Here is a 26586-nt window from a genome sequence, read left to right on the forward strand (position 1 = left end):
AAGGTCTGATATCAAATCAAACTTTATTTGTCACGTGCCGATTACAAGTGTAAACCTTACCGTGAAATGCTTACTTACAAGCCCTTAACCAACAGTGCAGTTCAAGAAGAGTGGTACCGAGTCAGTGTGCGGGGGTACAGGTTAGTTGAGGTAATTTGTACATGTAGGTAGGGGTGAAGTGACTATGCATAGATAATAAACAGCGTGGTTGTCAGCCAATCAGTATTCAGGGCTCGAACCACCCAGTTTATCATTATCTTTAAGCACCGAACACAAGGGTGGACAGTTGAATAACCAAGTAAGAAGGAAATTACCTGATTTAGAATGTGCACACAATAATTGTCTCACTGTACCACAGGTCAAAATAGACTATGCATTCTATATATATATATATATATATATATATAAGGCAGGATTTCCAAAAATCGAACGCACCTCCGCAGGCTGTAGTAGCCTACAGGTCAACACCTGGAACTATCATACAGATTACAATTTTATACAGTGTATCTGTGGCCTGCCCTGTTTTGAATATGTTTGCCTCCCACATGACATTTTCCCGTCCATCTGATTTGAGAACGAGGCACACTATGTCAGTAAGTCATTTGCATAGATCGCCGCCCCCCAATGCTTTAGTTGCGTAGTCTATTATGCAAATCACTTTCTCTTTCAAGGAAGTTTCAGCGTTTCATAGGGACTGGACTTATTTGATTTACCCTTCACTCTGCAACTATTTTTCATGAAGTAGGCTATTCGATTGTCTTCGATAATAAAGGTCGCATGCGAGCACACATGGTCTAACAAGGACACTTTGTGGATAAACTTGGTAAATAGCCGTTTTCAAAGTTTCTGTCTGGGCGTAATTCTTCGCAGCAAGATGTCTATTCACAATACCTCCACATCATACAGGACCGTCAACGTCTCATCGGACCCGGCCACCACAGTGCTATCCTCGGGCCAATACATCGACGGTTACAGAACTATGAGTGTTTCGCATGCTCCGGTACAGTATGGTATTGATAATGGCTACGAGACCGTGCGCTACCTGATGCCCGTACAGCAGCCGATGCAGCAGCAGCAGATGCAGTACGTACTGGTCAACCAGGCCCCTCAGGTTATGCAGCAAATGGTGTCACCTGTATATTTGCAGAGTATGCAGAGTATGCAGAGGGTCAGCGTGAGTAGTTTGGAAGAATCGGACATCTACCGACAACAAAATGTAGAGGTGAGTTTATTACAACACACTGTATGATGGGGATTGATGGGGTTAATGAACAAATGGGGTTAATGCCTAAAATAGTATGAGTTTAACATTTCTAATATTTGTATATCATTTATTTTAAGAATGTAAAGAACTGTTTACACTTGGGCATAATGTTACTGATGGTCTTTGGGCCGCGTTAGGAAATCCATCCATGTGCAAATAAGAGAACAGTTTGTCAGTGCAGGTCGACATGACAGGTATAATATCATAATCTGCCCAGTGCATTGTCTTTACACCATTCTTTCTTTCTTTGATACTGTACAGAAAAAAAGCCACATGCTTGCTTTGTGATAGTGATTTGGCAGTAGGCTAAAGGAACAACAATTTGCTCCAGTATAACCCCGAGGGCTTCATTTGAACAAACCTAATGCAATGGTAAATCTAAACTTTGGTGGTAGTCCTAGGGTGTGTCAGAAATATTTTGGCTATTTTCACAACCAGAATTATGGGCGCGTAGCTGGTGGTGGCGGGAAACGGCTGGGTTTTGATGAATAAACAAGTTGAAGGTTTGTAGAGGCTTGGCCCCTCACTGGCCAATCAGAAAGTGCTCCATGGCTAAATATGTGGTTCGTTCAAGTTGTGCATTTATGGTCTTTTATGTATTGCATTGTCATCCACTACAATTTGAATGTTAGTCCATTATAGAGCCTAGTATGTTAAATAGCCTACAGAAACAAAATAACAAAATGTAGGCCTATCCCTAATTTGCTAAATATGTTTAACATATTTTTGAACATTAATTGCATGGCTTCAATATGGAAATATATAGGCCTACTGTAAAATGCATAATGTCTGAGCCATGGACATGCCAAACGTTGTCAATAAGCAAGATTACATTCACTATTAATTAGACCTTGAAAGACAGTGAATAATTCTAATAAAACATAACAACAACTTGTTTTAAATAGGCTGTCTAAATACAGTTAGAGGCACCATCATTTCTCCCCGTGGAAATATAATATTAGGCCTAAAAGACAACGTAGACTATGGAGGTTTTTACTCACATCACACTTTTCACAGGACCCGGAAAAAGATCCAATATAAAGAGAAAGGGGGAATGTCCACTCACCGTTACGACTTCCAAATATATATAACTATAGCATACCATCGCTGTCGATATGGCCAGTAGTGACTTTGCCACATGAAAGGTAAACAAACAAACAGGCAAATATAACCTACAAGCGGATTCAGCACCATGGGCAAAAAAGTCTCGCGATTTGACACTTCAGTCCAACAGAGGAAAGTGGAAGAGTTTTTTTTAATCAAAATGATAAAGTATTTTTAAATTACTTGATGTTCTTAAACAAGCTTCCTACAGTCACTGACACCATTCATGGAATGGACATTGCACATAATGAGTCTAAACATTTCAGAGAAGCTGGACAAAAATAATGTCCGTTGACTATTTTGCTGTTTGTGATATTTTCATAAAACATTGGTGAGGTAGTCCTACATAAGGCTACTGTTTGTGCCTCAGCTGGTAAACTCAATGCCATAACCAATTGCATTTGGCAGGCCTACCCCTAAGACCAGCTTTTGGTCGGTCTTAAATATCTCTGGTTGCGCTCACTGAAATTGGCATATTGGTGCATGTTTTTACCTCATATTTCCGCCTCTCTCACCTCAGCACAAGACCGCTGATGTTAGACAGGTAAACTACCGAACCTGTCGTAGGTCTGGAAAATGCAAGTATGACAGTTTTTACGCAATTCTCAAAATTGCAAACTAACGTATGTTTGACATTTGAGCCTCCTTTATACTTCCAGCCTGAAAATGCATCTCTGAGCCTGAGAAAAGCACACAGATGAAAGATGCATACTTTCCTGAATGCTTGTTTTTGCTTGAAACCCACAGGGTACTCCTGTTATGGAGCCATACCTAGTCAAGTTTAAACCAGCCGTCACACCTTATTACAACTAAATAATAAATCTACTTCTTACATCCCTCTGATTCAGCAGCCCCAGTCATCACTCTTATCTGCAGCAGTGTTTCTCGTTGAACTTTCAGTTTCATCATCAAACCAAGTCTTTTTCCTTCTTAGAAATTTGATGTGTAACACAAATTACATAGTAAGTGCTACCAGTAATATTCTAGAACCTATACTCTTAATGACCCTGTGCCTGTTTTTTTTCTTCCTTCAGAATTTCAATGGGAAAACTCCTTCTGTCTTCAGCCAGGCGTCTAGCTCCATCAAGAGCCCTGAGCCTGGTGTCGGAGAGGCGGAGGAGGAGGAGGAGGAGGAGGAGGAAGAAGAAGAGGAGGAGGAGGAGGAGGAGGAGGAGGAGGTGAGAGGGACTAAACACACCTGCACACACATCGAATTTACTTGCGTACTGCTCTTCACACAGAGAGACACACACACACACACACACACCACACATACACCTTCCTACATGCAAACCTGTTTAGTGCACATGAAAGCATCTAATTACACATGCACACACACACCTGCACAGGGCACACACACAAATATGCACTAACACACGCAAGACCTGACATGCACACATTTTATTTTTATTCAAAATACAATTGTAAGGAAACCAGCTGCGATAGGATTGTGAGTTTGCTCAACAAAAAATATGTTGAGTAAACTCACAACAAAAAGTTTGTGTGTGAATATTTTGTTGAGCAAACTCTCAATGGCAGCTGGTTGCCTTACAATTGTATGTTGAATCAACATCTTTTGTTTTCACAGTGTGGGTGTACAGCACAGCACTTCAGTCAATTATTCATGCAAGAAGTCATGCAAGCATACTGTAAATAATGCTGAGAGCTAACACACACACACACTACAGTCCTGGAATATATTTGCCTGCCTGGACCTTTATTTCTGGAGTCAGGTCTATTGACCGTTTATGACCCTTGACCCTGTTCACAGCTGTTTCTCAAATAACAGTTATGGAACTATGATAATTACCTAATGGTGCGGTCATTGTATTGAGCATTTAAGCTTGGTCTAGTTTGACCTAGTGGTGGCTTTGGAGCTTTTAACATGCCTTTACTAGAACAATGAGCCAATCACACACACACCTTTGACTAAAGTTTGGCCTTTTCGATACAGTTGGTTTTATGAATAGAGAACACAAACTGTATTACAGCTGAACTTTGTTCATCAGCGTTGTCCCTAGTCTTATGCAACGCTATGCGTGTGGCCAGGTTAGGGTGTGGCATGCCACCCTGTTACCAAGAAGCCTTTGCTGTGATCAGAGGCGGCAGCTCTTTTTGATCAGACCAGAGATGTCATGATAATAGCTGTTGTTCATGTGTGGTGTTGTTATCACCTGGCTTTCATGTCAATTTGCTGGGAGCACATTAACTGACGTATTGCTGTTCAGTATTGTTTTGTCAAATAATCATCACGGCATACTTGGGTCATGTCAAAGTGTGTGTGTGACTGAGTGTGTGAGTACATGTGTGTGTGTTAATGTGTAGATTTTGTCTGAGCGAGGATATCTTTTTAGCCGCTTGAAGAGGCATACTGAGCGCCTGAGGAGTTATTAGCATATTGTCTTGTTTAAGTCGTTTTAGGTTATTGTCATCTCACTTTGTGTTGTGACATGCCTATGTTGTTCAGGCTTGCATTCAACATATTTTAAGAATGAAATGAAGCATTCATTAATTCCAAGATCAGGACGCTTCAGGGCGTACAGCCATAGACTTAACGTTCTTCACGGATTCAGTTTTCCTTTCTCACTGAATCACATAAAACATATCCATTAATCACTACTGATTGTCAGGTACATTGTGAAGGGAGGACTGATCCAGCTTGTTCCTAACAACGCCACACCTATGTGTGTTATTGTATCTGGAAGAGGTGAGGTTGAAAGACAGAATTCTAGGTTTCTTGCTTTCTTCACACTAAGGAAAAACCGCAGCACTCTAACATGAATGTTAGTTTTCTCCTATAAAGATTTTGGGATTTAAAGTGATGTGTCAAAACAAATTTCAGTCAGCTTTGTTGCCCTGAGGGACTAAGATAATCACTTACCTTCTAATCTTCTGCTTGCATGACTATGTAAAATGTAGGCAAGTTAGTAGACGGCTGTACACACAGGAACTGTCTCTCACCCCCAAATTAGATTACTTTGTGCAGGCCCGGTCCTGGCCACTCTGCCGCCCTAGGCGAGGCAAAAATAATTGCAGCCCTTCTAAACCCTGCAAATCTACACTAGTCCCAGTAAGCAAAATGATGTTGAAAAGACGTCTATAATACACATTTTTCTGACGTTGAAGTTAGGTTCATTTTAGTTTCTGAATGTAAGGTTAAAATACTTATTTCCCGGACGTTGAAATTAGGTTCATTATCGGTTCTGAATGAAAGTTGATAAGACGTCAGTTATAGATGTCTATTTATGGACCAAATCAATGCTGGTCCAGACCATACCAAATCTGAACCAAACATTGATGTCTATATTTGGGCCGAATCAAGGCTGGTCCAGACCGGACCAAATCTGAAGCAAACATGGACGTCAATGATTGGTTCAAGGCCAGTCCGGACCACACCAAAAAAAGACAGCCGGACCAGACAGGACCCCCAAAATTTTCCAAAAAATATTGGGTGTAGCCTACAAATACTAATTCCGATTTTTTTGGTGAAATGAAATGTTGTCATTTTTCCAGACTGAATTCTTATACATTTCCATCCAAAAGAGCAATTGTCCAATAACTATGCTTCAAATGTTGATTTCATACATTGTGACAATAATGACACATCATGAGAATGGCCGCAAGTGTTCAGATGAGCATGACATTCTCTTTTTCAACCTATTTATTGAATATCTGTTGAATTATCGGCCGATACTGATATAGTGGTAAAAGGCCAATATCGGCGATCATGAACTGATATATCGGTCAGACTCTAAATTTTTCTATGTCAAACTTGGTTTTTGCATATAGGCAGCAGCCAGTTTAATTGCCATTTGGATCTAGACAGGTTATTTCAGTCTCTGGCCTGTGTTCCCACGATACACGAACAGCCCAGCGATGATAATGACTGGGCTTGGCATTTTATTGGCACACTGCTGCCCTTGATGATGAAAATTGCGAACACAAGGTACATACAGGTAGTTGATTGCTCAATAACTAGTGGTTACAGGCCTGTACACAGTAAAATGGTTTGCTGATAATTTTGGTTTGTGTGTTGTATGTGTTGAGTGATGTGCGTGTGTGCCTGGGTGTGCGTGCGCGAGTTTGTGTATTTGTGTATGACCAAACAGACCTCAATTTTATTTGCATATGTCCTTGTTATTGTTTACCTTATGCCTTCACATTCCTGTGAGGTCCTTTCCAGTGTCAAATGGTCAGACTGTTAGAAAGCTAACACTCCCTCCCACTCTACACAGGCAGTGTCACAATTCCCCAAACTCTGCTGTTACAGTGTAACACTGATGCCCTGGTTCATACTCCTGTCCTGACCTACATCAGTATTCACATGGACACACAGGGCCTTTGTGGATAAGTTATTAAAGTCTAGAAGGACTGGACACACTTCCAGGTGGAGCCATCATGATGTATTGCCTTCAAGTTTTAGATTACAGATGTATAGATAGTTAAAGGGGATTGCTGTCTCAGATTCTATAAGAAGAATACATGTGTTTGAAGGGATGACATTTTTATTTAGATCAAATTGTATGTGATACAAACCAGATACAAGTGGCTCAGTTGGTAGAGCATGGTGTTTGCAACGCCAGCATGATGTGTGCAACGCCAGGGTTGTGGGTTCGATTCCCACAGGGGGCCAGTGCAAAAAAAATAAAAAATAAAATGCATGAAATTAAAATGAAATGTATGTACTCACTACTGTAAGTCGCTCTGGATAAGAGCGTCTGCTAAATGACTAAAAATGTTTAAAAAAAATGTAAAAGTGTGCTTTTCACTCTAGATAAATGAGTGTGTCTGGGTTTATAAGGGCTTTCTTAAGAAAATGGAGGAATTTGAAATAGGGTCTGATCAATGATTATAGAATGTCTGTGTAATATCCTACTGCCCCCAGAGAGGGAAAGCTGGTTCAGCTGGATGGGTGTGTACAGTGTAGTAGGGATTTTAAGGGCAATTCCATGCTAGCATAGCCTGGAAATATGTTTGGTATCTCAGATTAAACTGTCAGATCTCACATAGAAACTTTATTGGGAGGAAGGATGTTTTAATATGCTTTTACATTTGTAACACAAACCATTTTTGAGAAAATCATGATTTAAAGTGACCATTTTAGGCCTTTTTTAGAGCTATACAGGCCACATGTAAGACCCAATGATCCGTGAACTGTACATTATACAGACAACAGCTCCTAACAGTGTGCTCTAAAATATGGAGCATCGCTACATTCTGAAATACAATTTTACACATGAATGAGAACTCCCTCAGCTGGTGATTTGCTAAATGCGCAATCCTACAGGTTAATGACCTATAATGTCAATTTCTATGTATAAAATGTATAATTTCTTCAGAAGGAGCAGAGAGCCACTCTGGAAATGTGATGTGTTTGAAGAGTATATTGTTCTAAATATAAGCTAAATCAAAAAGTGGCCTTTTGAGATGTTAATAATCAAATTTAATGTGAAAATGTTATTTCAGAATATAGCCATACATATTTTATAGCACACTGTTAGGAGTACGACACCAAGGTTTTGTCTGTATCATGTACGGTTCTGTCACGATTTTCTAAGACAGAACCCAGAAGCAGACCAGGACAAGGTGAGTAAAATGAAGGTGAGTATTTATTGGTAGTCTTGATGTGTAAATTGAATAATCCAGGAGACGGAACAGCAGCGGAGGTGAGTTGATGAGAGTAAATGGGTTGATCCAATGAAGTCACTGAATCCACCGACGGCCAGGTAAGGGAGTTGAATGTTCCGGGAGAATGACTGTAGACAGAGTAAACGGGAGTGAGTAACCGGCAACAAGTACAGAATAACAAAACAAACTCAGGGAACATGAGGCTGATACGCTGGCACAACATACTGTTCGTTGCTAACGATCCGGCAGGGAATGGATGTCAGGTCAGGGCTTATGAAGAGGTGATGATCAGGACCAGGTGTGCAGATGGTTGATGAGATGCAGGTGCGGGTAATCAAAAGTTCTCCCGCCTAGCTTCGTCGCCTGGCAACCAGACAGGAACCTCAGACAAAAGACTCCAAAACAAAAAACAGTCAGCTCAGGCAGAAAACAGACTCAGGAAGCGGGATTCTTGACAGGTTCATGGATCATAGGGCCTTACAGGAGAAATGTATAGGTCTAAAAGGTGCCTAAAATGGCCACTATCATCATGATTTTCTCAAAAAGTGGTTTGTGATACAAATGTAAAAAGCATGTTAAGGGCCTCACCAATATCTAATGGTAGAGTGTGGCGCGAAATACAAATACCTTAAAATGCTATAACTTCAATTTCTCAAACATATGACTATTTTACACCATTTTAAAGACAAGACTCTCGTTAATCTAACCACATTGTCCGATTTCAAAAAGGCTTTACAGCGAAAGCAAAACATTAGATTATGTCAGGAGAGTACCCTGCCAAAAATAAATCACACAGCCATTTTCAAAGCAAGCATATATGTCACAAAAACCAAAACCACAGCTAAATGCAGCACTAACCTTTGATGATCTTCATCAGATGGCACTCCTAGGACATTATGTTATACAATATATGCATGTTTTGTTCAATCAAGTTCATATTTATATCAAAAAACAGCTTTTTACATTAGCATGTGATGTTTAGAACTAGCATACCCACCGCAAACTTCCGGTGAATTTACTAAATTACTCACGATAAACGTTTACAAAAAACATAACAATTATTTAAAGAATTATAGATACAGAACTCCTTTATGCAATCGTGGTGTCAGATTTTAAAATAGCTTTTCGGCGAAAGCACATTTTGCAATATTCTGAGTAGATAGCTCGGCCATCACAGGCTAGCTAATTTGACACCCACCAAGTTTGGTGCTCACCAAACTCAGATTTACTATAAGAAAAATTGGATTAACTTTGCAGTTCTTTGTCAGAATGCACTCCCAGGACTTCTACTTCAACAACAAATGTTGTTTTGGTTCGAAATAATCCATAGTTATATCCAAATAGCTCCATTTTGTTAGTGCGTTCAGGTCACTATCCGAAGGGTGACGCGCGGGCGCATTTCGTGACAAAAAAATTCAAAATATTCCATTACCGTACTTCGAAGCATGTCAAACGCTGTGTAAAATCAATTTTTATGCTATTTTTCTCGTAAAATAGCGATAATATTCCAACCGGGCGACGTTATATTCATTCATAGACTGAAAGAAAAACATGGAGTCGTCTCGTGCACGCGCACTCCAGTGTCATTGTTCCCTGCCTGACCACTCACAAAAACTCCTGCTTTTTTTCGCCCAGAGACTGCAGAGACGTCATTCCACTTTCTGGCGCCTTCTGAGAGCCAATGGAAGCCTTAGAAAATGTCACGTTATAGCAGAGATGCTGTATTTTTGATAGAGATGCCCTAGAAGGAGAACAAATTGTCAGACAGGGCACTTCCTGTATGGAATCTTCTCAGGTTTTGGCCTGCCATATGAGTTCTGTTATACTCACAGACACCATTCAAACAGTTTTAGAAACTTTAGAGTGTTTTCTATCCAACTCTACTAATTGTATGCATATTCTAGTTTCTGGGCAGGAGTAGTAACCAGATTAAATCGGGTACGTTTTTTATCCGGACGTGAAAATACTGCCCCCTATCCCAAACAGGTTAAACATCCTTCCTCCCAATGAAGTGAAAATTGCCAGAACATTCTGTGATACCTAAAAATATCTTTGGACTAAGCTGTTGTGGAATTGCCCTTAAAATTATTTGACTGGGTTGGGCAATCTCCTAACAGCAATCCTTCAGAGCTGGTTGTTAATTAACTATGATAAGGATAAGCATATTCAGCTCATAATGACATTTTGTCTTGACTCACAGCCAACATCCTAATGATATAGCCCATGTTCATGCAATAAAACATAGTAAGATAAGAATGTCAAATAGAAGGGCTTGTTTGTTTCTGCATTCTTCTTGCACAGTCTGTTTCTGCTTCTCCCTGCTTTCCCACCGTTTCTCCTGCTTTACTATCACTCTCACCCTCCTATACCATTAACCCATAGTTTCCTCTCCTAAACCATTTTCTCATAGTGATCACCCTCCCCTATACCATTACCTCATAGAGATCACCCTCTCCTATACCATTACATCATAGAGATCACCCTCCCCTATACCATTACCTCATAGAGATCACCCTCTCCTATACCATTACCTCATAGTGATCACCCTCCCCTATACCATTACTTCATAGTGATCACCCTCCCCTATACCATTACCTCATAGAGATCACCCTCTCCTATACCATTACATCATAGAGATCACCCTCCCCTATACCATTACCTCATAGAGATCACCCTCTCCTATACCATTACCTCATAGTGATCACCCTCCCCTATACCATTACCTCATAGTGATCACCCTCCCCTATACCATTACCTCATAGAGATCACCCTCTCCTATACCATTACCTCATAGAGATCACCCTCCCCTATACCATTACCTCACAGTGATCACCCTTTCCTATACCATTACTTCATAGTGATCACCCTCTCCTATACCATTACCTCATAGTTGAACTCCCCTTCTCCAATACACATTCTACAGCCTGAGGTCAGCATAACCCCTACACTAGTGCCCTGCTTCACTTGGAGACAGATATACAGTACCAGTGAAAAGTTTGGACACACCTACGCATTTAAGGGTTTTTCTTAATTTTTACTATTTTCTACATTGTAAGATAATAGTGAAGACATCAAAACTATGAAATAACATATATGGAAGCATGTACAGTTGAAGTCGGAAGTTTACATACACTTAGGTTGGAGTCATTAAAATTCGTTTTTCAACCGCTCCACAAATTTCTTGTTAACAAACTATAGTTTTGGCAAGTCGGTCAGTCATTTTGTAATTTTTCTAACAATTGTTTACAGACAGATTATTTCACTTATAATTCACTGTATCACAATTCCAGTGGGTCAGAAGTTTACATACACTAAGTTGACTGTGCCTTTTAAACAGCTTGGGAAATTCCAGAAAATTATGTCATGGCTTTAGAATCTTCTGATAGGCTAATTGCCATAATTTGAGTCAATTGGAGGTGTACATGTGGATGTATTTCAAGGCCTACCTTCAAACTCAGTGCCTCTTTGCTTGACATCATGGGGGGAAAAAATTGTAGACCTCCACAAGTCTGGTTCGTCCTTGGGAGCAATTTCCAAACGCCTGAAGGTACCACATTCATCTGATCAAACAATAGTACGCAAGTATAAACACCATGGGACCACGCAGGCGTCATACCACTCAGGAAGGAGACGCGTTCTGAGATAAATGTACTTTGGTGCGAAAAGTGCAAATGAATCCCAGAACAACAGCAAAGGAATTTGTGAAGATCCTGGAGGAAACAGGTACAAAAGTATCTATATCCACAGTAAAACGAGACTTATATTAACATAACCTGAAAGGCCACTCAGCAAGGAAGAAGCCACTGCTCCAAAACCGCCATAAAAAAGCCAGACTATGGTTTGCAACTGCACATGGGGACAAAGATCGTACTTTTTGGAGAAATGTCCTCTGATCTGATGAAACAAAAATAGAACTGTTTGGCTATAATGACCATTGTTATGTTTGGAGGAAAAAGGGGGATGTTTGCAAGCCGAAGAACACCATCCCAACCGTGAAGCATGGGGGTGGCAGCATCATGTTGTGGGGGTGCTTTGCTGCAGGAGGGACTGGTGCACTTCACAAAATAAATGGCATCATGAGGTAGGAAAATTATGTGGATATATTGAAGCAACATGTCAAGACATCAGTCAGGAAGTTAAAGCTTGGTCGCAAATGGGTCTTCCAAATGGACAATGACCCCAAGCATACTTCCAAAGTTGTGGCAAAATGGCTTAAGGACAACAAAGTCAAGGTATTGGAGTGGCCATCACAAAGCCCTGACCTCAATCCTATAGAAAATGTGTGGGCTGAACTGAAAAAGCGTGTGTGAGCAAGGAGGCCTACAACCTGACTCAGTTACACCAGCTCTGTCAGGAGGAATGGGCCAAAATTCACCCAACTTATTGTGGGAAGCTTGTGGAAGGCTACCCGAAACGTTTGACCCAAATTAAACATTTTAAAGGCAATGCTACCAAATACTAATTGAGTGTATGTAAACTTCTGGCCCACTGGGAATGTGATGAAAGAAATAAAAGCTGAAAGAAATCATTCTTTCTACTATTATTCTGACATTTCACATTCTTAAAATAAAGTGGGAATCCTAACTGACCTAAGACAGGGAATTTGTACTAGTATTAAATGTCAGTAGTTGTGAAAAACTGAGTTTAAATGTATTTGGCTAAGGTGTATGTAAACTTCCGAATTCAACTGTAGTAACCAAACAGGTGTTAAAGAAATCTAAATATATTTTACATTTTAGATTCTTCAAAGTAGCCACCCTTTGCCTTGATGACAGCTTTGCACACTCTTGGCATTCTCTCAACCAGCTTCTCCTGGAATGTTTTTCCAACAGTCTTGAAGGAGTTCCCACATATACTGAGAACTTGTTGGATGCATTTCCTTCACTCTGCGGTCCAACTCATCCCAAAACATCTCAATTGAGTTGAGGTTGGGTGATTGTGGAGGCCAGGTCATCTGATGCAGCACTCCATCACTCTTCTTGGTGAGAGGCACACCTGTTAACTTCTATGGGCTACGTGGGACGCTAGCGTCCCACCCGCGGTACACACTATCAACAGCCAGTGAAAAATCAGAGCGCCAGATTCGAAAACAACAAAATGTCATAATTCAAATTTCTCAAACATACAACTATTTTACACCATTTTATAGATAAACATCTCCTTAATCCAACCACGTTATCCGATTTCAAAAAGGCTTTACGGCGAAAGCATAAAGTTAGATTATGTTAGGACAGTACATAGACAAATAATATACACAGCCATTTTCAATGCAAGGACAAGCGTCACCAAAAGCAGAAAACCAGCTAAAATTATGTACTAACCTTTGACAATCTTCATCAGATGACACTCCTAGGACATTACGTTAGAACAAGAAATGCATGTATTGTCTATCAAGTTCATATTTATATCCAAAAACCCCATTTTACATTGGCGCGTGACGTTCAGAAAATGTATTTCCCCCAAAACTGCCGGTGAATCAGCACAACAATTTACAAAAATACTCATTATAAACGTTGATAAAATATTAAACTGTTATTCAAAGAATTATAGATTAACATCTCCTGAATGCATCCGCATTGACAGATTTCAAAATAACTTTACTGGGAAAGCACACTTTGCAATAATCTGAGTACTGCGATCAGAAAAATACATCAGGCAATTACAGATACCCGCCATTTTGGAGTCATCTAAATGCATAAATAGCATTAGAAATATTCACTTACCTTTAATAATCTTCATCAGAAGGCACTTCCAGGAATCCCAGGTCCACAATAAATGTTGTTTTGTTCGATAAAGTTCATAATTTATGTCCAAATAACTTCATGTTGTTTGCGCGCTTGTATGTGGGAACTCCTTCAAGACTGTTTGTAAGCTACTCAAAATGTAGCGAGGAAAATGTCACGACGAAAAGTCAATAAAAGTTATATTTATGTTCGTTCAAACATGTCAAACGTTGTATAGCATCAATCTTTAGGGCCATTTTAACGTGAAACTTCAGTAATATTCAAACCGGACGATTCCATTGTCTTGAAAAACGTTTTGGAACACAGCTAACTCCCAAGTGAATGCGCGCCAATGAACTGATGTCCTTCCCTGGGTCTACAACTTCCCCACCTTCTCGTTCGGTCTCTGTTCACCATAGACGCCTCAAACAACTTTCTAAAGACTGTTGACATTTAGTGGAAGCCTTAGAAAGTGCAAAATGAACCCTAACTCACTGTGTGTTAGATAGGAAATCACTTCAAAAAACTACAGGCACCACCAACCATTTCCTGGTTGTATTTTTCTCAGGTTTTTGCCTGCCATATGACACCATTCAAACAGTTTTAGAAACTTCAGAGTGTTTTCTATCCAAATCTACTAGTTTCTGGGCCAGAGTAGTAACCTGTTTAAATTGGGTACGTTTTTCATCCGGCCGTGAAAATACTGCCCCCTAGCCCAGACAGGTTAATTGAAATGCATTCCAGGTGACTATCTCATGAAGCTGGTTGAGAGAATGACAAGAGTGTGCAAAGCTGTCATCAAGGCAAAGGGTGGCAACTTAATTTAACACTTTTTTGGTTACTACATGATTCCATATGTGTTATTTCATATTTTTGATGTCTATTTCTACAATGTATAAAATAGTAAATATAAAGAAAAACCCTTGAATGAGTAAGTGTGTCCAAATATTTGACTGGTACTATAGGTTTAACTATATGGAAACAGATACAAATGTAGGATCTTAATTTAATCCAGTTTGCTACAGCTGAAAAATGATCCTGCAGTAACAGGAAATGTGAATTATTATGTGGATTATATGGACATTTTCCATAAGGGATAATCAAGTCTGACATTTCAAAGTGGAAATTACAAAGTTCAGAAGCCTTTTTAAACCTCAAATACACTACACGTATAATCAAGCATTGCATGAAAGTTCTCCTGCAACAGGGTTATCAAATTACATTTTTTAGGTTTGACTCAAAGGGTATCTTGACCTTACAGTCTGGTAACCTATGTGTGTTTGTATAGATATAGAAAAGTTTCACTCAGGGTATAGCTAACCTCACCATTGTGCTTGAACTTAGTTATGCATGCCCAGTTCAGTTGTATCCATATAAGTTAAACTCCGTGCTATGGAGGGGCAGCAGCATAAAGTGTTTACAGAGCCTATTGCTTCTTGCCTCAGGTGTTGCTCTGCTCTCCAAACCGGTTGAGTGGCAGCCAGCTTCAGGGCCAAGCCTATCACCATAACCTTTACCAACTACCTCTCTTTCACTGGAAGAATCCCTGGAATGTTTCCATATCAGACACACCCAACCAGGAGCCAGGCAAGGTTCAAGGACACTATCCCTCCACACGGGTGATTACACCTAAAACACAGCAGTGCAGGCAGGAGCGAGTAAGCCAAACTATCACTTATTTCTACACATTAAAAAGACCCTTATTAATAACCCCTTGTCGCTCATCACATAGTACAGTACATGTCATAATCATATATTTTATTTATTTATTTAACCTTTATTTAACAAGGCAAGTCAGTTAAGAACAAATTCTTATTCACAATGACGGCTTACCCCGGCCAAACCCTAACCCGGACGACGCTGGGACAATTGTGTGCCGCCCTATGGGACTCCCAATCACAGCCGGTTGTGATACAGCCTGGAATTGAACCAGGGTCTGTAGTGATGCCTCTAGCACTGAGATGCAGTTCCTTAGACCGCTGCGCCACTCAGAAGCCCAAAGGTTAGCTCCCAACATGGCGCTAATATCTGAGATGTTATGACAGAATGGGTAGGGGAGAGAGAAGGTGAAATAGAGGGCGACTGTTTTTTAGATTATTACAGTATTATAGAGCAGTGAGGAGGAGCTCCATGGACCTTTTCTGTCCAGAAGTAATTTCACCATTCATTGTAGCCATTGGCGCTCTATAGAGTTGCTATTTTCTCAAGTTTTCGTGTCAATTAACTTGTGACATTCCTTGATTACTCATTATACTAATGAAGTCAGATTTAATCAACAAATACGATAGTCAGTTTAAAAATGGCTAAGGGTACACAAGACTGTGTACATATCTGGCTGTGTTGGCTAAATCACTACATATCCCATCGGACCAAGCGGGGAGAGGCTGCCCGTTTTCACAGTTCCAAGACCGGTCAGAAACGTCCAGCTGACCCTACGCCAATGATGCTGGTGGATCCTAAAACTGAATTTGGATCCACGTTAAGTAGCAATGATATTCTTCGCCACCTTTGTCTTTCGATACTAGAAAGAGCTTAAACCAATCATGACTATTCAACAAAACAAATCATTTTCAAGTTTCTTTCCAGCGAATGTCTTAGTTATATGATTGAATAACTAGCAAAGGGGTTATGAAGTTGAGGGTGCAGTTTTTATGACGCTTGGCAATGTGGGACGAAAACTATCATTGTTCAGCTGGGAGAAAACGGGGGAAACAAGCTCGGGACAGGATATAGGTTTTTATGCCCTAATAGCAGGAGCTGGCGTTTGATTAAACAATTCAGAGACTGAAACAAATACATCAGATGACAAATATTTAAGTAGAGCGACTCGATATACACATCCTGAAATCAGCTGTAACTGTTAATAGTAAAACAAAGCTTAAAACGATGTTTCAGTGAACCTGAATCCAGAAAATTGCAAAGCAAATTCTCCAGTGTTAAATCAACACTGACCATGTTCAATTTAACCCTGGGCCGGTGTCTATACGGGTCCACACTTTTGAGTGTTAAATTAACAGTGTGCTTTGTGCTGACACTGTTACACTTTGTCAATGTTAGGAAATGAACACTTTCAGTGTTATGCAATAACACCTCATATAGTATTTTTAATATTGAATTGAACCCCCTTGCTTACACCAAGAGGTTCATATCTCTTGACAAGGTTGGGTAATGGACATTTACAAAAATATTTACAGGTCTTTATTGCCACATGCTCTTATGTAAGCGCTTATACTGTAAATACTTTAGAACTGGCAGCAGACATGATACAACTTTAATGAATATAACCATAGACCACTTAAACTGGTACAACCCTTCTTGAAAGTCACACCCCCACTAAGCGACTCCCCCAATATAATTTCCCAGTGTGCCTTGCCAATTTGAGTGAATTGTACAGTTACAACCCTTGACTGTGTTTATTAGTGACAGACACATAATTGTTGAATTCGTTCATTTTCATTCCTGTGGACTTCAAAAAGTGAGTTTCTACTGTAGGCAAATGTTAAATATACACACAGTACCAGTAAAAAATTAGGACACACCTATTCATTCAAGTGTTCATTCAAGTGTCTTTATGTTTACTATTTTCTACATTGTAGAATAATAGTGAAGACATCAAAACTATGAAATAGCACATATGGAATCATGTAGTAACCAAAAAAGTGTTAAACAAATCAAAATGTATTTTAGATTTTAGATTCTTCATAGTAGCCACCCTTTGCCTTAATGACAGCTTTTAATTCTCTCAACCAGCTTCATGGGGTAGTCACCTGGAATGATTTTCCAATAGTCTGGAAGGAGTTCCCACATATGCTGAACACTTGTTGGCTGCTTTTCCTTCACTCTGCGGTCCAACTCACCCCAAACCATCTCAATTGGGTTGAGGTCGTGTGATTGTGGAGGCCAGGTCATCTGATGCAGCACTCCATCACTCCCCTTCTTGGTCAAATAACACTTACACAGCCTGGAGGTGTGTTTTGAGTCATTGTCTTGTTGAAAAACAAATGATAGTCACACTAAGCACAAACCGGATGGGATGGCGTATCGCTGCAGAATGCTGTGTTAGCCATGCTGGTTAAGTGTGCCTTGAATTCTAAATAAATCACTGACAGTGTCACCAGCAAAGCACCCCCATACCATCACACCTCCTCCTCCATGCTTCATGGTGGGAACCCAAAATGCGGAGATCATCCGTTCACCTACTCTGCGTCTCACAAAGACACGGCGGTTGGAACCAAAATTCTCAAATTTGGACTAATCAGACCAAAGGACAGATTTCCACCGGTCTAATGTCCATTGCTCGTGTTTCTTGGCCAAAGCAAGTCTCTTCTTATTGGTGTCCTTTAGTAGTGGTTTCTTTGCAGAAATTCGACCATGAAGGCCTGATTCACGTACACCTCTGAACAGTTGATGTTGAGCTGTGTCTGTAACTTGAACTCTGTGAGGTGCAGTTAATTGCCCATTTCTGAGGCTGGTAACTCTAATGAACTTATCCTCTGCAGCAGAGGTAACTCTGGGTCTTCCTTTCCTGTGGCTGTCCTCATGAGATCCAGTTTCGTCATAGCGCTTGATGGTTTTTGTGACTGCATTTGAAGAAACGTTCAAGGTTCTTGACATTTTCTGCATTGACTGACCTTTATGTCTTAAAGTAATGATGGACTGTCGTTTCTATTTGCTTATTTGAGCTATTCTTGCCATAATATGGACTTCTATCTTCTGTATACCACCCCTACCTTGTCACAACACAACTGATTGGCTCAAACGCATTAAAAAGGAAATAAGTTCCACAAATTAACGCTTAACAAGGAACACCTGTTAATTGAAATGCATTCCAGATGACTACCTCGTGAAGCTGGTTGAGAGCATGCCAAGAGTGTGCAAAGCTGTCATCAAGGCAAAAGGTGGCTACTTTGAATAATTTTTTTATACTTTTTTGGTTACTACATGATCCATATGTGTTATTTCATAGTTTTGATGTCTTCACTATTATTCTACAATATAGAAAAAAAGTTTTTAAATAAAGAAAAACCCTGCAATGAGTAGGTGTGTCCAAACTTTTGACTGGTACTGTGTGTATGTGTGTATATACAGTTGAAGTCAGAAGTTTACATACACCTTAGCCAAATACATTTAAACTCAGTTTTTCACAATTCCTGACATTTAATTCTCGTAAAAAATCCCTGTCTTAGGTCAGTTAGGATCACCACTTCATTTTAAGAATGTGAAATGTCAGAATAATAGTAGAGACAATGATTTATTTCAGCTTTTATTTCTTTCATCACATTCCCAATTGGTCAGAAGTTTACATACCCCCAACTAGTATTTGGTAGCATTGCCGTACTGTGAGACGCCTAAGACAGCGCTACAGGGAGACAGGATGGACAGCTGATCGCCCTCGCAGTGGCAGACCACGTGTAACAACACCTGCACAGGATCGGTACATCCAAACATCACACCTGCAGGACAGGTACAGGATGGCAACAACAACTGCCCAAGTTACACCAGGAACGCACAATCCCTCCATTAGTGCTCAGACTGTCCGCAATAGGCTGAGAGAGGCTGGACTGAGGGCTTGTAGGCCTGTTGTAAGGCAGGTCCTCACCAGACATCACCGGCAACAACTTCGCCTATGGGCACAAACCCACCATCGCTGGACCAGACAGGACTGGCAAAAAGTGCTCTTCACTGATGAGTCGCGGTTTTGTCTCACCAGGGGTGATGGTCGGATTCATGTTTATCGTTGAAGGAATGAGCGTTACACCGAGGCCTGTACTCTGGAGCGGGATCGATTTGGAGATGGAGGGTCCGTCATGGTCTGGGGCGGTGTGTCACAGCATCATCGGACTGAGCTTGTTATCATTGCAGGCAATCTCAACGCTGTGCGTTACAGGGAAGACATCCTCCTCCCTCATGTGGTACCCTTCCTGCAGGCTCATCCTGACATGACCCTCCAGCATGACAATGCCACCAGCAATATTGCTCGTTCTGTGCATGATTAACTGCAAGACAGGAATGTCAGTGTTCTGCCATGGCCAGCGAAGAGCCCGGATCTCAATCCCATTGAGCACGTCTGGGACCTGTTGGATCGGAGGGTGAGGGCTAGAGCCATTCCCCCCAGAAATGTCCGGGAACTTACAGGTGCCTTGGTGGAAGAGTGGGGTAACTTCTCACAGCAAGAACTGTGAGAGGAGGAGATGCACTGCAGTACTTAATGCAGCTGGTGGCCACACCAGATACTGACTGTTACTTTTGGTTTTAACCCCCCTTTGTTCAGGGACACATTATTAAATTTCTGTTAGTCACATGTCTGTGGAACTTGTTCAATTTATGTCTCAGTTGTTGAATCTTGTTATGTTCATAAAATATTTACAGCTGTTAAGTTTGCTGAAAATAAACGCAATTGACAGTGAGAGGACGTTTCTTTTTTTGCTGAGTTTATATATATATATATAGTGCTTATATATATATATATATATATATATATATATATATGTATATAACTGTTTACTACAAAACGTTACATATTTCATAATGCCTTGCTTTGATTGCCATGTTTTATCACAACACAGTGGTGTTAGGGACATACAGGTTTACAGTCCACATCAGGCCCTCAAGTCACATTATGCTGGCTTGCAAAGTAACATATAATTCCTATTGTAATCCAGCCAGAGTTAGGACATCCAACCTTTGGGATTTTTATACACTGGCAACCTGCATTCAGAATAAATGTCAAGGTTAGGAACATTGATAATGGACTACCTAAAAACATTCCAGTAAAAGGTGAAATAAATCTAAGGGTGAGCGATAATTACCCCATTCTTATTTGCACTCAAACATATCAGTGTGTGTGCGTGCTTTAAGTGTGAACAGAAACCTAACCAGCTGAAAACCATAGCTTCCTATTGGCTCAGTATCCCCTTTGGAATCTGGCCTGACTGGCTGCTGTGCGGCTCCACCACACCTACCATGGTTTGAAATTTGATATGGAGGAAGAGATCAGACAGAGAACACTATCTTCTCTCAGTCTACTGTCAGTGAAACCAGGTGAAACCAAACTCTGATCAGATCAGGCCAAAAACATAAACATCCGATTTCTAGATTTGTGAATTAGCCAAGATATTACATCAAGGGATATCTGAGACTCTTTCTACAGCCCATTCTTTTTCTCTGACATTTTCAACGTAATTTGTAATTTAAAAAAATATATATATTTAACCAGGTAGGCTAGTTGAGAACAAGTTCTCATTTACAACTGTGACCTGGCCAAGATAAAGCAAAGCAGTGCGACACAAACAACAACACAGAGTTACACATGGAATAAACAAACATACAGTAAAATAATACAATAGAGAAAGTCTATATACAGTGTGTGCAAATGAGGTAGGATAAGGGGGGTGAGGCAATAAATAGGCCATAGTGGCGAAATTATTACAATATGGCAAATTAAACACTTGGGTGATAGATGTGCAGAAGATGAATGTGCAAGTAGAGATACTGGGGTGCAAAGGAGCAAAATAAATAAAATAAATAACATTATGGTGATGAGGTAGTTGGATGGGCTATTTACAGATGGGCTATGTACAGGTGCAGTGATCTGTGAGCTGCTCTGACAGCTGGTGCTTAAAGCTAGTGAGGGAGATATGAGTCTCCAGCTTCAGGGATTTTTGCAGTTCGTTCCAGTCATTGGCAGCAGAGAACTGGAAGGAAAGGTGGCCGAAGGAGGAATTGGCTTTGGGGGTGACCAGTGAAATATACCTGCTGGAGCGCGTGCTGTGGGTGGGTGCTGCTATGGTGACCAGTGAGCTGAGATAAGGCGGGGCTTTATCTAGCAACGACTTATTGATGACCTGGTGCCAGTGGGTTTGGCGACGGATATGAAGCGAGGGCCAGCCAACGAGAGCATACAGGTCGCAGTGGTGGGTAGTATATGGGGCTTTGGTGACAAAACGGATGGCACTGTGATAGACTGCATCCAATTTGCTGAGTAGAGCGTTGGAGGCTATTTTGTAAATGACATCGCCGAAGTCGAGGATCGGTAGGATGGTCAGTTTTACTAGGGTAGGTTTGGCAGCATGAGTGAAGGATGCTTTGTTGCGAAATAGGAAGCCGATTCTAGATTTAATTTTGGAATGGAGATGCTTAATGTGAGTCTGGCAGGAGAGTTTACAGTCTAAGCAGACACCTAGGTATTTGTAGTTGTCCACATATTCTAAGTCAGAACCGTCCAGAGTAGTAATGCTGGACAGGTGGGTAGGTGTGGGCAGCGATCGGTTGAAGAGCATGCATTTAGTTTTGCTTGCATTTAAGAGCAGTTGGAGGCCACGGAAGGAGAGTTGTATGGCATTGAAGCACATCTGGAGGTTAGTTAAAACAGTGTCCAAAGAAGGGCCAGAAATATACAGAATGGTGTTGTCTGCGTAGAGGTGGATCAGAGAATCACCAGCAGCAAGAGCGACATCATTGATGTATAGAGAGAAGAGAGTCGACCCGAGGATTGAGCCCTATGGCACCCCCATAGAGACTGCCAGAGGTTCGGACAACAGGCCCTCCGATTTGACACACTGAACTCTGTCAGAGAAGTAGTTGATGAACCAGGCGAGGCAATCATTTGAGAAACCAAGGCTGTTGAGTCTGCCGATAAGAATGTGGTGATTGACAGAGTCAAAAGCCTTGGCCAGGTCGATGAATACAGCTGCACAGTATTGTCTCTTATCGATGGCAGTTATGTTATCGTTTAGGACCTTGAGCGTGGCTCGGAAACCATATTGCATAGCGGAGAAGGTACGGTGGGATTCGAAATGGTCGGTGATCTGTTTGTTAACTTGGCTTTCGAAGACCTTAGAAAGGCAGGATCGGATAGATATAGGTCTTTAGCGGTTTGGGTCTAGAGTGTCTCCCCCTTTGAAGAGGGGGATGACCGCAGCAGCTATTAAGCTATTGCCTTCAATAGACGGGCCCTATCTATTGATTGTCCTGATATAGGACAGCCAGCCATTATGAGGCACCAGGATCCAGTCGCTGAACCAACCCTATCTCTGAGTGGATGAAGTGGAAACTGAGCCAGTGTTGTGAGAGCATGATGGTTCTGCCTGTACTGACCTGTAAAATGTAGGGGCGGCGGCTCATTCTAATATTTTGCGGTGTGGTTTGCTCACAGCTCTTTTTGTGCAACTGTGAGCGAGAGAGTCATTCCAGTTGATCTAATCTGTTGTGTTTTGTCTTTACATGTTAAATATGACTGGGGTTAGTTATGGTGTCTTTTGAAAGACACCTTTAATAAGGCCTTGTGTCAGTTGAGGACTGTTGACAAAATCAGTGCTTGTTAATTCTCTAGCCCTGGACGCCCAACTGTTCCAGGGCTAGCACACCTCATTCAACTTTTGATATGGCTACCCGAAGAAAAACCCTGTATGTTTCTTCAAAATGTTCTTTGTAGAACCTTTGAGATTAAGAACGGTTCTTTATAGAACCATTCTCGATAATGGTTCTATGAAGAACCATAAAAAAAAGGGTTATAGCACAAAAAGGGTCATGGCTAGAAGGGATACAGCTATTGTCAAATTAGCGTAAATGTTTATTAGAGGCTAGAGCCCTGCACGGGCATGAATTTTAAGGCCGAGCCCCACCCATGCCCATGACGTTCAGGCCCTACCCAACCCAGGCCTAATTGCTTCTGCCAAATTTAAGGCCCTGCCCGAAACCCAAAATCAGAAAACTTTCTCCGTTAGTAAATCCATTAACTGCTCCTCTCTGTCTCACTCGATCGCTCGTGCGCACGGTCAGCTCGCTCTGCATGCACTCTGCTCATGGCTGCTCCTAGTCTGTGTACTATTAATATGATTCCAATGGAGTTTCCCATCTCCTCAAAAGTATCTCTGGCTCTGCTCAACGACCAGAGACATGAGAGAGCAGTAAGCTACTTTTGGTCACTCTAAGCAAATGGCTCAGCTTCAAAATGTTAGTGATCAATTTAGTGATACCCGAGCCCTGCCCGTACCATAGTTACTGATGAAAAACAGGCTATACCCGGTCCTAACCCGATATATAACGTCGGGGCTCGTCGAGCTCGGGTCGGGTAGCAGAGCTCTGTTAGAGGCCCTCCTCTTGGCCACAGAGACAACATTTTGCAGTTTTAAAGCCTGCAATTCTACATAGTTTGGGGGCGGAAAGAACATTTTAAAGATAGTTTCCTGCAATTCTATTCATTTTGTCATCGGACTGAGAGAATAATTGCATTTTCAAAGCTAATTTCCTGCAATTCTACACAGTTTTCCATTGAGCTGAGAGAAAATGTGCCATTCTACACATTTTGCAGTGGCTCATGCCGTGTTCTTATGCGACCTGAGTGACTTAAACATTATAGCAACATCAATTGCGGCCCCATGCCATTTTTTGCATTTTAGATTCTCCCTGGCTGTCTAGTTTTTATTTTGGTGAGTCGTAGTTCCCCAAAATGTACTTATTAAATAATATATTGTTCCATTATCTTTTCTACATACTTTATGTCTAGTTTTAGTCATTTAAGTTTACACTGAAAATGTTTTACCATACCGAAAATGATATATTTCATTTTGTATTTTTGGGGCAAGGAACAGTTGCATGTGTTGTGTTGTATTGTAGGAAACCGACTGTTGGGTAATTGATTCAATGATTGTAGATTGTCTCTCTCTTTTGCTTGTGGTAGACTGATGTGCAAGATTGAACTTTTTCCCTCTCTTTTTCCTCAGGAGGTAGAAGAGGAGAGTGTGGAAGAGAGGGTGGTGGAGAGGGTGATAGAGAACGTGTCTCAGGTGAAGATTAAGTGCAAGGTGAGGGAGGTACAACCAGTGGTGAAGATGGACACCCGTTTCTTTGGAGAGCTGCTGGCGGAGGTTTATAGGAAGAACTGTGACATCCACACGTGCATCTCAGAACACGTGGCCAAGATACGCGGACGGTGGGTTTAGCTTTTTTCAACATAAAGTCTTATTAATGTGTAGGGCTTATAGCTTTGTTATAGCTTTGTTTTTCCTCCAGCACTAACCATAAAACATAACATACTAAGAAAAACAATAAGGAAGCAAGACAGAAACCAAAGGGAGAAAGTACTGTAACTCTATCTCCTTCTACACTGTAGGGGTAGTTTTGGGTGCTGGTTGAGTATTTAAATAATCAGTGTTAGCTCTGGCTCTCCTCAGTTTCACACTGGGTTCAGAATGTCACACTCGCTCTAATTCAATTTGTCATGCTAGGTCATAAAATACTGGATGAGGTTTGTCAGGCTAGGTCATAAAATACTGGATGAGGTTTGTCATGCTATGTCATAAAATACTGGATGAGGTTTGTTAGGTTAGGTCATAAAATACTGTATGAGGTTTGTCATGCTAGGTCATAAAATACTGGATGAGGTTTGTCAGGTTAGGTCATAAAATACTGGATGAGGTTTGTCAGGTTAGGTCATAAAATACTGGATGAGGTTTGTCACGTTACGTCATAAAATACGGGGGGTCGGTGGCCGTGAGGTTTGTCAGGTTAGGTCATAAAATACTGTGAGGTGCACGCGCTCTGGTGGGTCAGGTTAGGTCATAAAATACTGTATGAGGTTTGTCACGTTACGTCATAAAATACTGGGTGAGGTTTGTCAGGTTAGGTCATAAAATACTGGATGAGGTTTGAGGCGCAGGCACTGTTACTCTGTAACCCATAGAGACTACAGTATTGGGGGAATATAACGCTCCTGGAGCCATTAAAGTCTCTAGTAGTCATTGTCAACACATTTTACATAAACTTTCTAGACTCACTAGCTAGGCCATATAATATGTACAGTAACGCTGTGGAATGTACAACTCCCTAATGTTTTTGGGGATAATCTGCTCAGCGACAATGTTTCCCAAGGAGTCCCGTAATTACAACCGTGAGTCAGACCTCTCTCTTTCTCTAGACTCTCTGTTTACTCATAGTACCTGTGATTCACTGAGCAAACACACCCCTCTGTTTCCCTGTCCTTTTGCATCCATGTGAACCTGTGTGTGTGTGTGTGTGTGTGTGTGTGTGTGTGTGTGTGTGTGTGTGTGTGTGTGTGTGTGTGTGTGTGTGTGTGTGTGTGTGTGTGTGTGTGTGTGTGTGTGTGTGTGTGTGTGTGTGTGTGTGTGTGTGTGTGTGTGTGTGTGTGTGTGTGTGTGTGTGTGTGTGTGTGTGTGTGTGTGTGTGTGTGTGTGCGTGTGTGCGTGTGTGTGTGCCTCATGACCTGTCATGTTCTTCAGTGTTTACCTTTCCATCTCTCTCCCAGGAAACACCTCCTGGACCCCAGCAACGACTACAAGGTACAGCAGGGAGGGAGGGGCGGCTGCCATGATGGTTTTACACAGTACACCATATAAGTCTTGTACTTTACGGTTTAAACAGTTACAGTGCATTCTTAAAGTATTCAGACCACGTTACAACCTTATTCTCTCATCAATCTATAAACAATACCCCATAATGACAAAGTAAAAACAGGTTTAGATTTTTGGTGTGCAAATGTATAAAAAAAATATGACATTTACATAAGTATTCAGAACCTTTACTCAGTACTTTGTTGAAGCACCTTTCGCAGCGATTACAGCCTCGTGTCTTCTTGGGTATGACACTACAAGTATGGCACACCTGTATTTGGAGAGTTTTTCCAATTCTCTGCAGATCATCTCAAGTTCTGTCAGGTTGGATGGGGAGCGTCACTGCACAGCTATTTTCAGGTCTCTCTAGAGATGTTAGATCAGGTTCAAGTCCAGGCTCTGGCTGGAAGCTTGTCCAGAAGCCACTCCTGTGTTGTCTTGGCTATGTGCTTTGGGTTGTTGTCCTGTTGGAAGGTGAACCTTCGCCTCAGCCTGAGGTCTTCAGTGCTCTGGAGCA

General features: G+C 41.2%; 1 protein-coding gene across 3 annotated transcripts in view; it reads left to right on the plus strand.

Moving 5' to 3' along the window:
* The first annotated feature begins 638 nt into the window (after positions 1-638).
* The window catches only part of LOC106567888 (protein POF1B), a 32886-nt gene continuing 6938 nt past the window's right edge, over positions 639-26586 (plus strand). For 2 of the 3 annotated variants that reach the window (XM_014137746.3, XM_014137747.3), the window contains exons 1-4: positions 639-1222; positions 3403-3546; positions 24444-24652; positions 25985-26018. In XM_014137746.3, the coding sequence (XP_013993221.2) occupies positions 875-1222; positions 3403-3546; positions 24444-24652; positions 25985-26018 (735 nt within the window). In that variant the 5' untranslated portion in view covers positions 639-874. The remainder of the gene's footprint in view (positions 1223-3402; positions 3547-24443; positions 24653-25984; positions 26019-26586) is intronic. The other variant, XM_082960385.1, reaches the window with a different exon arrangement.

This window comes from Salmo salar, chromosome 13, assembly GCF_965601325.2.
Source record: "Salmo salar chromosome 13, fSalSal1, whole genome shotgun sequence".
Lineage (NCBI taxonomy): Eukaryota > Metazoa > Chordata > Actinopteri > Salmoniformes > Salmonidae > Salmo > Salmo salar.